Source organism: Tinamus guttatus, unplaced genomic scaffold (genome assembly GCF_059628265.1).
Source record: "Tinamus guttatus ecotype Peru unplaced genomic scaffold, ASM5962826v1 Tinamus_guttatus_pri_ptg000404l, whole genome shotgun sequence".
Taxonomy (NCBI): Eukaryota; Metazoa; Chordata; class Aves; order Tinamiformes; family Tinamidae; genus Tinamus; species Tinamus guttatus.
The window spans coordinates 10,417-23,902 of NW_028288938.1; the positions used below are offsets into that span (position 1 = coordinate 10,417).

A 13,486-nucleotide genomic window follows, 5' to 3' on the forward strand; every position below is an offset into this window, starting at 1 on the left:
TGCTCCTGGTGCCAGAGGCTGTCTGGACCTCTCTGTCTCTGCTGCAGCTCGCCCCGCTCCAGCACCAGCTTTGTGCCGCACCACCGGCCCGGACATACCACTTCGGACACGCATCATTTTGAAGGGAAACTTCAAAAACAGTGAGACAGCACTGTTACAAGGGCCGAGAAGGTTGGTTCCACCGGGAAACACAAGTAATACATCACATGAACGACGTTTTCCCCCTCATCCTGCAGCCCCCTTTTCGATTTTTTTTTCTTCTTAATGGGGCGGAGGTGGGGGGAGGGAAAGATTTAGTTACCCAGTAGTCTCTGGGAAACCTGGGTGAGGAGAATTGTGAGTGTTGTTACCTCTCTGTATTTAGAACTATGTGCACTAAATGGCGCCCCGGTCTTCAAATAGTTAATTCTCTCGAACGGTGTCCCAGGATTCAGATGGCCAAAATTCTTAGCCTCGAAGGCCGAGTCTCCCTCTCCTTCCCATTGGGCTGCAGCTTTTGGGTTTCTCCCGATCTCTCCCTCCTATTGGCCGGGGACACTTTTTTTTTTTTTTTTTTTTTCTCCCCTTGACAGGCGCACGCAGCCTGCCTAACTCTGGGAGAAAAAAATACCAGAAGTTTGGATCAATCAGAGAGAGACAGAAGGAAAGGGGAGAAAAAAAAAGAAAAAAAAAGAAAGATGAAATCCAGCCTACAGCCCCTCTGAGCAAGTGCTGGGGACCTAGGCTGTGCACACTCTCTCGGCTCTGCCTACGGAGTATCTGCAATCTCATGTAGTTCGTTTGGGAGACTGAGGGCTGGTTCTTCTTGGGGTGCAGCTGGGGAGAGGTGGAGGGGGAGAAAGAAGAGAGAGGTTCTGCCTCTGGTCCCCGAGCTCCGCGCTCCCAGCCACTGGTTGCTCTTCTGGCCAAGGGTCTGGGCTGGGGGATAAGATGAGCGAGAGGCGAAGATCGGCGGTGGCCCTCAGCTCCCGAGCACACGCTTTCTCAGTAGAAGCCTTGATCGGGACAAATAAAAAGAGGAAACTGCGAGACTGGGAGGACAAGGGGCTGGATTTGTCCATGGAAAGCCTCAGTCCCAATGGCCAGCTAGGAGACAATGAAGACCCGACTCAGTGCCTGGACCTCAACCCCGGTCAGTGTAACTCCTTTCTCTACGCCGACCCCCCTCCCCCACTTTCCCTGACTTTCTCCCACCGCCGACCCAGCCGCAGCCCCTTTGCTCCGTTAGCGGGGCTGGCGCGGGCGCAGCGCTCCTCCATTCTACACGGTCTCGCGTCCATGAAAATATCCGGCGTCGGGGAAACTCTTCGGAGATTACGATTATTATTTTCGGTTTACAGGGACTTTTCTCTCACCCATCGCGAGCCCCCCCCCACCGCTTCTCCCCCCCCCCCGCCTCAATTCATGACTTCCCGAGAGGGAACGGCGGGACCCCTAGCTCCTTTTCCCTTTCTCCTCCCTTTCTCCGTGTCCGCGTTCGCGTTCGCGCTGCAACTTCCTGGGTGTCTTGGGACATGCGTTTCGCCTTGCTCTGTGCAACTCCGGAAAGCTCCGACCAAGGGCGCGTCGGGGGCAAAAGTCGGGGGCCAAGATTCACATCACTGCGGGACAGATCTTATGTACGGCTCTCTGAAAGTCTGCCCCGTGGAAACCGTGCTGATCTAACCGGAGATTCTCGTGGAAGAAGAGGCGGGCTCCTCGGATCGACGTCGTCCCACTGCGCGGCTCCAGCGCTAAGCGGCGGCGAGGCCGGGGCTCCGGACTCGGGGCACCCGCGCACCCCGCGGTCCTGCGCGCCTGACTCGGACAGCGCGGGGGCTTGGGACTGGAGCTCCGGGACCTGATTCTGCCCTGCCAGGGCTGGTCGGGACCAGATCGGGTCCGCTGAGGCCCCTGCGCTCAGCGCCCGAGGGAGCGCGGCCGGAAGCTGTGTATTCCCCGCGTGCAGGGACAGGCAGCGGGCTGGCTCCGGCCTTGTCTTCGCTTTTCCTGACAGGGAAAGGCTTTTAGAAGAGGGAAGCGGGCAGCGGGGAACGGGAGGTTCCATAGAGTCCCGCTTGAAGGCAACAGGGAAAATTAAGAGAAGCGTCGGGTCCGGTCCGTAACAATTATTTGTCCATCGAGGCAAATTATTTGTCCCTTAAAACGAGAGCCCCACCGAAATAGTCGCCAAGCCGCGGGGTCTGCGAGAGGCGAAGCGAGAGCGGCGCGCGGGGATTTGCGCTGTCTCCTGTCCCGCGCAACGCCGCGCAGGGCCCGCGCTCTCGCCGTCCTCCCTCCCCGCTCCCCCATACCTTGAAACGGGACCGAGCAGGCGCCCCTGAGCACAGAAGTGCCGTGATCGGAAAAAGGGTACTGCGGGAAAAGTTCTCGTCATTTTTTTTATTTTAAATATTGAAAGTGGGAGAAAAGTTCAAGCAATTTCTCTTCGTTATCCCACAAGAGAAATGGCAGCACTTTTTAAACTCCACTTGCTCCATTCCAACCAATGTACTTGGAGAAAAAAAAAACGTGTGTGTGAGAGGTTGTCCCAGATATCGGCAAGAGCCGACTGCCCAAAACCCATCACTAAAAGCAGAGAAACAATCAGGAATCGAAGAGAGAGATAATAATAATAATAATAATAATAATAATAATAATAATAATAATAATAATAAAACAACTATTCTAAAAAATCTCTTAAGTATTTTTGGGGAGACGCTAAAGACCGGGAACTTCGGAGAGCTTCTCGCCCGGCTCCACGCTCAAGGAACCGCATTTCATTTGGCTTGTAGCAACAGCAGCTCTTCCCGATGAAGATCCAAAGGTAACATAGGAATAATCCTCTTCCCGGAGCTCTCTCTTAGTGGGGCGACAGGCGTTAAGGAAAAAGGAAAAGCGCTGTCAAAATAACAGCCGGGAAAAGGTAAAGTGTTCCAAGTAAAAAATAATAAATGGGTGACCCAAATGACGAAAAAATCGTTTTCCAAAGCAGCAGATATGTGAAAAAATTTCGTTTTTAGAACCGTTCGGCATTAATTTCCAGGTACTGCAGGATATATTTATTTTCGTTGGTCTGGAAGTTAATTCGCATATTTTTTTTTTCATGAATCCGAAATAAATAAAAAAAAAGAAAAAAAAAAAAGAAAAAAAAGAAGGAAAATGCCCTCAGGTGCCAGACCAGAAAATGGGAGAGAAAGGCTGCTAATGCCGGAGAGCTTAGAAATCAAATATGGTGTTTTTCATAATGCAAGGGAAATCAAGAACAGTTTGAGAAATAATTCTTAGGACCTTAATAGACTTTAAATAAAGTCCGCGAGTGTAATTGCACAGTCACTTCATTAAACCTAACCGCCGCAATATAACTTTGCTCCTGGGTGAAAATTGATTAGCAGATATATAATACCCACCGAATTCAATCTTTACAAGTTCCAATTAAGAATGAATTTACATCTAAAGTATTTTAAACTTGTCAAATCTCTAGTGATATAACAAAAACAACATTTGAAAGAGAAGTTTTACAATATCCTAAGCGTTCAAAACTGAAAATCGCTGCTCTCGAAGAGCATAGGAAATGAGTGGAAACGCGGGTCTTTATTTCTTTCCCCCCCCCTTTTTTTCCCGATATTATTGGTACAGGTGTGACTACAGAGAGGCCCCAGACATCACCGGGAAGAATGGAAAAAAAATAGTTTGGCCAATAGAGCCAGTCAAAAATATCGATTTATCCTAACAAAACTGTCAATTCAAATTGACAAGTCGCCTTAAGGGATCAAACGCGGGGAAAAGGAGTGACGAGTGTTCGTACTCTTTTTTCCAGATCTTCCCCGCTCAAGGAGCTGTTCGGTTCACCTAGCGGGCCCTAGGTTGCCGAGGCGAAAGGCGAGCGGCGAGCGGCACCGCGGAGGAGGGAGACCTTGGGCGCGGTTCATTGCTCCGCAGCCCGGCTTGGCACCCGTTTCTTTTGGCTTCTCTGTTTCATGAAAAACAATGCCGGGGTCTGCACTTTTAAACCTCCCCCTACACCCCCCCGCCTCCCTTTGCACGCGTTCTCTGCGTCTGTTTACGAAAGGTGGCCTTCGAGGAGGGTTCAACACGCAGCACTCCTCGCGTGCGCGTTTCTCCGTTTTGACGAAGTCCATCTCCTTGTAGCTGCGATTTCCCAGACGCGCCCAAGCCCTTGACTAGCCAGGTTTGTAGCGACTCCGAGTCTCCTCGGGCGGCCGAGGGAGCGGTAGCTTCCCGGCAGAGGCGAAGGGAATCGCAGGAAGTTGTGTGTTGGGGAGGGAGAAGATGACAGACGTGAGTGGGTGAATGCTTTGTGTTTGCAAAAATATCGCCGGCATCTCCAACTTACACGCCTGGGATGAATTTTGTCGCCGGGGTTAATGCACTGGTTTACGATGCTCGTGTAGAAGGGCGGATAGATCTGTATTTTAAGCACACGTGGGTTTTAGTCGCCAAGCTACGAAAGTCAATTCTCCATCAGAGCGGCTCCCTCAGCCCCGTGACCACTCGCGGCTCGAGGCCTGCGTGGGCCCCTGTGGTGGCTCCTGCGCGGTCTCCCGGAGATGCGGCCGGTGTCGGTCCTGGCCCCAGGACTGCGGCGGCGGCGGAGGGGAGAGGGGCCACGCGCGAACCCGATGGCCCGAGCACCGCCCTCCCTTCGCAGGTTTGATTTTCTCAGAGGGCAACAAAACAATGGGCTCGGATGTCCTCTGGGTATTTATAGTTTAAACCTAAGCCGAGAAAGGTCACGGGACGGCGCGGGGAGAGGAGAAGGGCAGGCACGGCCGTCCTCAATGTATGCACTGTTTACCATCGCCTATCGCGGTGACTTTCACTAGTCCTTGCCTCTTGCACGGCCGCAGGCCCAGTATGAGCTTTGCTGGCTCCTTGGCTCGACACAAGTTTGTCGCGGGCGTGTTGTGGAATTTGTCCCCTCCTTTGAAATGCAGTGCCTTTAGCTATGCACAAGCGCTTCAGAGGGACAGTCATACGTTGTTGGTACAAAATGCACTTTCGAGTGTCCAGAAGGGCCCTATACCTTGCAAAGAGAAAAAGGATGCAGTGATTTGGAGCCTCATAAACGAATTTTGCCAACAGGGTCTCTGCATCATGCACCGCGTGGGTATTTCTCATGGCACATATTGAAAATACACAAATCGGTTTCAAAAAACTTCTCTGGGAGTTTTTTTCTTTTTCTTTTTTTTGGTCTATCTGTAAAGAGATTGATTACAAAAGTGTGTTTTATACCCTACATTATATAAAACTATGTTAATGAATTACTGTGAGGCTTTGCAATAAGAGAAAACAATACGGCATACATTTATGACCCACAATGTGTTTATTACAACTACTTATCTGTCAGACTAGCTTCGTGACAAAGCCTTACGTTGCTGGCATGAGTAAAACTCCTATCTATTTTGCTATAGTATGAAATTTTTCAATTTAAACTGAGTCATCGTAATGCTGCCTACACTCCTGTAAGGAGTACCTGGGTCTCAAACTTACCGCAGGCAAGTCAAGACTGCCTGCAGCAAAAACAACTGGGAGAAATGTAGGCTGACTAAAAGTGCCTGGAGGTTTTGGACTGGATGTAATGTCAGCAGAGATGAATCCCAAAGAAGGAGGTGGATAACAAATTTTGAGGAAGTGCAATTGCAGGGAATGATAAAAATAGAGTGCCACATGCCACCTCATTTTATTGAAGAGCCATGTGCAGACCATATATTCCATATAAATCCATTTGCTGCATGTAGTGGACCTTGGAAAAGACAAACTAGAATTTTCAGACTACTATGATTTGCATTATCATAATTCACTTTGCATTTTATTATAATAATGCAAAATGATAATAATACTTTTTCTTCTCTTTCATATGCTATGAATATCAATATTAATGAATTCCCATTTCTGACTAATGCCTATTAGGTCTGCAAATAGTGAGGGACTTAATTTGATTCCAGATGTACTTTCTTTGTTAAACTTTTGTCTGAGTGCTCAGTGCATGGAACTAGGATTTCAGGAACTGGCAGAGGACTATTTGTCGTCTCTTTTCTCTGCTCCAGTTTTCTGAGGTAAAGTACATTGATGAACATCATCCTTTGCATGGTCTTTGAGAATTGCTGAGGAGATATGCTCCATAACACTGATGTGTAAGAGGATATTAGCTTGATTTTTGGCAGAAGAGTTTAAGATTGGAGTTTACTTATGCTATGTCTTTCTAACAGACTTTTGTGTGTCTGGGACTCCATGAGTGAATTCATCCCACTTGTTAGATCATTGGTTGCCCTCCTAAGGAGAGGATTTGGGGAGTCATGGGGGCAGCTAAGGGAGGCTCAGACCCATTTCTCCCTGATGTTTTTGATGGAAGGGAAAATAAAAACCCGACTGACATAATGCCTATACTGTTGCTATATTTTTGTCGCAGAGTTAACGATCTTGCCTTAATCAGATGACACGATTGCAGGAGGCATATGGAGCTGTCCAGATAAGGGCAAGAAGAGCTGTGAGGGGTTCAGAAAGGGGTTTGTGTTGGTCAGGTTCACACAACTTTGACCTTGGAGTCTGAGGAGACAGAGAGTGAGAAGGATTTGTTTCTGTGGTAATATGTGTCTTACTGAATCGGTGAACTCCTGCTGTTAGGTTTGTTAAACTTTTCCTGCCGAGAGAATTACTCACATTGTACGAAGACAGCAGGTAACGAAGTAATGGAGACAAATCTTACAGATTAGCAGTTTCAGAAAAAAAAAGACAACACGTTGGACAATGTTTTCTTTTCTATTTATTTTAAATCTGCAGCAATTTTATATGAGTTTATTCTATCTGCACAGAAGGGGGAAACAGCACTTTCAAAAGACATTTCTTGTCTTTAAGAAGAACTTTGGGAGAATCCAAAAAGCTTCTGTTACAAGCAAAATTCAAGTAATTCCTTACAAATCATCAATCACTTCTCCCTCCTTCCACCGGGAACTGAGCACCTATATCAAATATCAGTCCAGGTAGTCTCTCCTCAGGCAGAAGTGTACTGCTATATCTTATCTGCCTTTAAGGAAAACTGATGCTTTTTCTTTTTTTTCAGATGGAGAAGTCAAAAGAGGTCTTCCAAGAGTACTACATTCAGAAAAGAGCATTTGCATTATTTTGCAACACAGTCAGGATCACTCAAGCCACCTGTAGTCACACAGACCAGGGTTCCCATTTTAAGCTGTTGACTTCTTGTAAGAATCAGTGCTTGCAAGGCTTTAAGGGTCAAAATATGGTCTTGTTTTGTTTTGTTTTTATTTCTTTCTGGTCTACATTAATAAGCTTATGGTAGTTTAAAAAATGTGCTAAACTCAGTCTGAGAACACTGGGAAAATTCCTAGGTGGACTTGAGACCAGTTCATATAGCTTTTACACTGGTTTCTCTTTTAAACAAAATCTGTTCCAGTGCAATTTAAATCAGCCTAAGTGTATAAATTTAGATCTGTATTTTACAATGGTGATAAAAAATCAGCTTCACTGTAAGAAGCTTAAATTTTCTAAACTGACCAAGTTTAAGTGAACAAAACACTTTCGCAAGCAGACTAATCCCGCTAGTGTCTGTTTAACAACACCTGCAATGGGCTGGGAAGGTATGTTGCAATCCTGACAGTGAAAGTGCAGTGGGCAAACAGAAAAATGATCCATCTGAGAACTGTACAGCTTCATCGGTAAGCGCAGCAATGGATACTCCAGTATACATGGTAAACCAGGCAGCCATGGGCTTTTCAGCGCTCCAGTGCCAAACTTTGCCCAGAGCAGGCCAGGAGAAATGTTGTCTTTTCTGGATTCATATTTTCCACAGATAGATAGGGAGTACTGTGCAACAGCACCTGGAAATATTTTTCAGTGAAAAGATTGGTGTGCAGTAGCTCTTTGCTGTTCCTACATGAGTGAATATATTTTACGATTCCAGCCTTTCTGATTGCTAAGCAGCTGTTTTTTCCAAACACATCTTTGCCTTTGTCATGATAAGGTCTGTAGCATGCTTTGGTGAGAATAGCTAGAGAAAGATAAAGTGGTGTTATGAAAAAAATAATTTGAAATCACTTTGAAAGCTAATTAAGAAATTTTTAAACCCCAACAGGAAACACAGCACCTAGCAACACTGTTCATGCCAGTGGCATCTTTTAAAAGAGTACTCTGCAAGATCCGTGAACCAGTAAATGAAACAAGGAGTGACAAAAGCACTTGTTGCAATAATATTTTGAAAGACCATTTCCTAAGATGAGCTATTCATCTGAGGGTATTGTGAAGGTAGTGAAAGGACCATCCAAATTTCCCCTCCCCACTCGCTTTTGAAAAATTAGTTGTCTAATGTTTACTTTATAGTTGCAAACGCAAACTTGCAACTGCTAGAAGGAAGGTTGAACCTAGGAAATGTCTTAGACCAGCACATAATAATTCACACAATGGAGCAATTTAGAGAAGAATCCCCACCTAGGACTGGGCAATAAAGGATTTTGGGGACTGAGGTGAAAAAAAAAGTGAAGAGAGTGAGGAGAGTTTCATATTTTTTTCTTTATTAAGAAATAGGAAAATATAAATTCTGCATGTGTAACTATTTTTAAAATGGATTCCTTTCTCTCTCTCCTTTTTTCCCCCCTATGCTTTATATAAATAATTTGAAAATAGATTTTGAAACGAGTTTGGAATTACTAAAGACATTTTGATTTGGATAACAGTGAAATTAAGCATGTGGACATTAGAACCACTCCCAGATTTTTCTTCTTTTATCAACCAAAGTTATTTGCCAGATTCTGCATGATTTCATAAATAATTTTACATTTCCTCAAATCCTCATTCTTTAACTACTAAGAAAAAAAAAGGGGTTCAACTAAGTTTTTGCATGATAGAGTTCAGTTCCTGTCATAGCAAAGAGTTTTACTGCATCATATTGGCATCTGGTCATCCTTCTTAAGACTTCTGCTTTTAATAGGAAGTATAGGATTTTTTTTTGGTATTGTTAAACAGACATATTCAGCAATGTCCTTGCATGTATCTCTTGGAAAGAAACTTGGAAAGAAATTATTGCAAACCACCTTTAAAAGAAGCAATTTACAGGTTCTAAAGAGCACTTATGAGCTAGTTAAGGACTAACACAAATCATATTAATAATCAGCACATTTATATGAACACAGTCACAGCAAAAATTGTTTGAAAATCACTGGGACAGATCATACAGAATAATTATGAATGTCTTACAATTCTTTGACTTAATTAAGTGACTAGATGCACTCTTGGCTAACATTAACATTTTTCCCCACGACCAGTGAAATAACAAAACCAGGCCTCTGTTTCTAGGAGCTTCAGGATATAGGTAACGGCCTGATCAGAAATATACCTCCAAAGTAAGGAAAGAATTGAAGAGAGCAAGAGTCCCTTTGCTTTTACTGAGAGTAAGAATATGTGTATTACGGACTCCTTAAGAATCCACATCAGTTTAACAGCAGCATCCCTTATCAAGCTGTCAAAAGAGCTGATTGACTATCAAAACTCTAAGAACAGCAGGGTAGTCTCTAAGAACAAATTATTGCTGTTTTATCCCCCCAGGTACCTGCAGGTCGTCTGTAAGTTGGAATCTGCCAAGAAAGAAGCTACACTGAGAACAGATAGATTCATAAGCAGATTCCCCACCTTCTTGCCTCATATGATTGTCCTTGATTCTGTGAAAAGCATGATGATGAAAAATCAGTTATGAACTGATTGTTTTTGTTATGATCATTAACCATTTCATTATGATCTGTAAGCATCAGTTTGACTATGAAATTATCCCACTGCTGCCCTGCCATCCCTGTCATCTTTGCACTTAGCTGCAGTTTGCACTGATAAAGGCTTTCTTTTTTTCTTTCTTTTTTCTTTAAGCCACTCTGCTTATCAGGGTGAAAGAAACAGGAGGAAGACTGCTGTTGAGCACTCTCTTCTACATTTCAAAGGACTTTATGGCATTGATTTTTAAAAGGTGACCTTATTTTCAGTGACATTGAGAAAGTGTAATTCCCGTGGAGATCTTGACCTATTCCTTGAGTTGTGTTTATGCTCTGAGATGTCCTAGCCAGACCTTCACAACCAGAGAGCATCCTCTCCTTCAGTACAACTGTCAAGACTGGAAAATTTCTGAATTTCCCTTCTTGGTGTGCTGCGTTATCCTGGCTGAATAGAATAATTGTAACAGCGAAATCAATGCCTAGGTGTTCACTCTTACACTTTGAAAAGATCATGTTTTCCTCTGGTCTCCAGTGTGTGGCAAATTTCTGAGAGTTCAGTCCCTTATACAATGAAAACTGACAGATGAGCTCAGCTTAATGTTTATGGAATATGGCCATCTTTGCACTCCCTAAGTGTTTTTGCTTTTTTTAATGTGCAGTTCAGTACAATAACGTTCCATACAGGACGAGGCTGTTATTCTTAAACTGAAACTTTTTTTTTGTTTGTTTTGTTTTGTTTTTTAACTTTGGTCAACTTAATGTTTTTATGCTGGAAGGATGTAGAAAGCTCTAAAAATACAAGAGACAGCTCATGGATGTGGATGCCTAGTGTTTTTTATTTTGCTCTAGAAATTAAAAGATAAATAGAAGATTTATTATTTTAGGATTTGGGGCTTCCTGTGCCAGGCTCCATGGAGCGAATAGAGAGAACGTCTTCATTTACCATCAAAACAGTCTCCATCTGCCTAGTTCCAAGCTAGTCATGTTATTCACTTCAATGCTGTAGAGTGTTACTTGCATAAGACACAGTTTGGCTACGCAGGTTCCTCTAACGCTGGCTGAGCAGCAGAAAGCTTTCATTGCCCTTCTAGAAACTGCTTAGTTTATTCTGTACATAGCAATTCTGTATGTGCCATAACTCAGGAAATTGCTCTTGGGCTGGGAGGAGAGTGGCTGTGGAGATTGCTGGCTGTGTGCTATTACAGAAAGGGGCAATAATTAATACCTTTTGTGAGAATGTAATTATATAGTGGAACATCAAGAAAATTTCCCCGTCTGCTCCTTGAATGAAAGACTCAATTGTGAACCAGCTATTTATTAAGAGTGCTTCAGGTTGATTGCCTGAGTAATGTTAACATTAAAGTTCAATAATTTTTTACCTATTTGAGAATAATTTGCAATTTGGCAATAACTGTTTTTTAAAAATGAAGAGATACATAAATATATAAACCCATACGTTTATAGGATTTAACAATAACAAAAGAAAAAAACCAGTTCAGTCCCTCATACAATGAAAAATGGTGGGGGGCACTTGCTGCCTCTGTGGCTTTGCCATGGGAAATGCTATACTTCTAATTGGGTTCACGAACATCAAGTGGACTGCCGTGTTGGTGGGTGTCTGTGAGTGCTACCTCCTCCTCAGGCTGGGATGGCACACAGAGAGAATAAAGAGAAGAGTGTGCAAGTGCTGTGGAGCTAGGGAGAAGGGAAACACTCAGAACTGGGGATGAATTTGGAAGAGGAAAATGAAGATGGAGGCAGAAACGGTCAAAAAAGAAAAGGAATGGAAGCATGTAGGATTTTGTTTTTGACCCCAGCAGGCAAGTCATGGTAGAGGAATTAGAAAAAATTAGACCCTCTCTACAACACCCCTCCCCAAATGTGGGTATCCTCATGGCTTTCTTTTTCTGGATAATGAATGGCATGTTTCCTAAAGATAACATATATCAATTATGGTCCGATATGTTTTATGTAGGCCCTAGAAATCAACTCATTATTTTGTACTGGACAAATGCACAATACTTAGTTGATATGGCTTAGGCCTGGTGCAGGGAAGGAAGGAAAAATCTGAAAAAGCAAAGGCATTAATGAAAAAGAGCAAGGTTTGCTTTCCACAGCTTGGTGTGAAAAAAAAAAAAGTGAATTTCAGGAAAAATTGGAAAGGCTCATTTAGATGGAATCATCTGTCTTCCAGTGAACACTGTAGAATTTTTTAGAATAATTTTAAAAATACTGTTTATTGTTATTTCTGGTTAAGTAATTAATTACCAGTTGAATTAATGGTTAATTAAATTCAGCATAGCAAATTTCTTATTGTTAAGAACATTAAACATTCCTTGCAATAACCAACTACTGTAGATAATTCAGGTTCAGTTCTACTCTAAATCATGAATCGTGCCTTTGTCATTCTATTTATAAATAATCAGACTCTTCCTGAATATCCATGGAAATATTTGACATTGCAATATTGCAATATAAATTATTACACTATGATTTTTTTTAATATGCTGTAGCATTTACATAATGCTGTGAGTAGTACAGATACATAGGAAGAAAAAAACTTATTACTATGCCATCTAACAAAGTGAATACTAGTTATTTTGTATTGTTTTCTTGAAAAATACAAGGTTTTCATGGCTTTTTTTCCCTACTTTTCCTTTTCTTTTTACTTTACTCTGGATTCACAGCTGGAATATATATATATATATATATACACACATATATACATATATATTTACATGGCTGAGTCCCAGCTTTTTGTCTGCAAATCAGGATGCTCATCTAACTTTATCAAGGAAGAAATGATTTTTCTTTAGCATTTAGGATGTTACACATACTTAGACTGTTGACTTTTTGGAACAGCCCCATTTTTTTGTTCTATTCATGTTTAACAGCACAGTGGAGTGTCAATTCACATCGAGGGCTTCTGGACATTACAGGTCTATGAAGAATAATGTTTTGAAGGTGTTTCTGGTTAGTCACCTTCCGTTAATAAGGCAACATTTACGCCAACCGTTTACACTGTGATTGGCTTCATTTTTTTCCCATTTACATAATAAGATGTGCTCTTCAGGTCGTGTGCCAGAATCTACTGCTTTGAGCACAGAGGATCCAATGTGCTAACTGTTCCCTGGTAACTCCATGGTTAGGAGAATGGAGACTTCAACTAGACTTTGTCATTATTTTCTGAGTTTGATGTCATTTAATAATAACTTCAAAAGAACTCTTGGTATTGGAGTAGGAACTCAAAATCTTAGTGTATTGGAAACTCTAAATAAATAAATAATTTATCTGTGGATAGAATAGTTCTGTGGAGTAAAATAGAGGTCTCATGTTTTATCAGCACATGACTAATCACGGGCTAAATCTTCTTTTTCTGGTGAAGTATTTTGTGGAAAAAAAAAGAAAAACAAACAAACAAACCAAAAAAAAAAAAAAAGCAACATGAACCCAGAAATTCCTGAGATATATTTCCTCTTTGTCTGTCTCAGATATTGTGGAAAAAAAAAATCCTTAATCTGTATTTCTTAAAAATAAGTGAATAGAAAGCAGTGATTTCTCACTTGTGACTATAAAGAGCATTCTGAAAAAGAAAGTTTTAGTTTATAGAATTCTGTCATCTTTTTTAAAATCAAACAGAATTAACAATTGGTATCGTTCACTCCCAGTTTAGCAAGGAACATACAGGAATCAGTTAGTGTTTGAATCCTTCACATAAAGGACCTGAATAATTCGAGCTCTAAAAATTTCATTTTTTAAAATTAAATTTCAGC

The 13,486-nt window shown here is 42.4% G+C and overlaps 1 protein-coding gene across 1 annotated transcript in view; it reads left to right on the forward strand.

Annotated features, from left to right (window-relative positions):
- Positions 1-859: 859 nt before the first annotated feature.
- The window catches only part of TBX15 (T-box transcription factor 15), a 95,505-nt gene continuing 82,878 nt past the window's right edge, over positions 860-13,486 (forward strand). Inside the window, exon 1 of the mRNA XM_010225827.2 lies at positions 860-1,132. Within this exon, the coding sequence (XP_010224129.2) occupies positions 931-1,132 (202 nt within the window). The 5' untranslated portion in view covers positions 860-930. The remainder of the gene's footprint in view (positions 1,133-13,486) is intronic.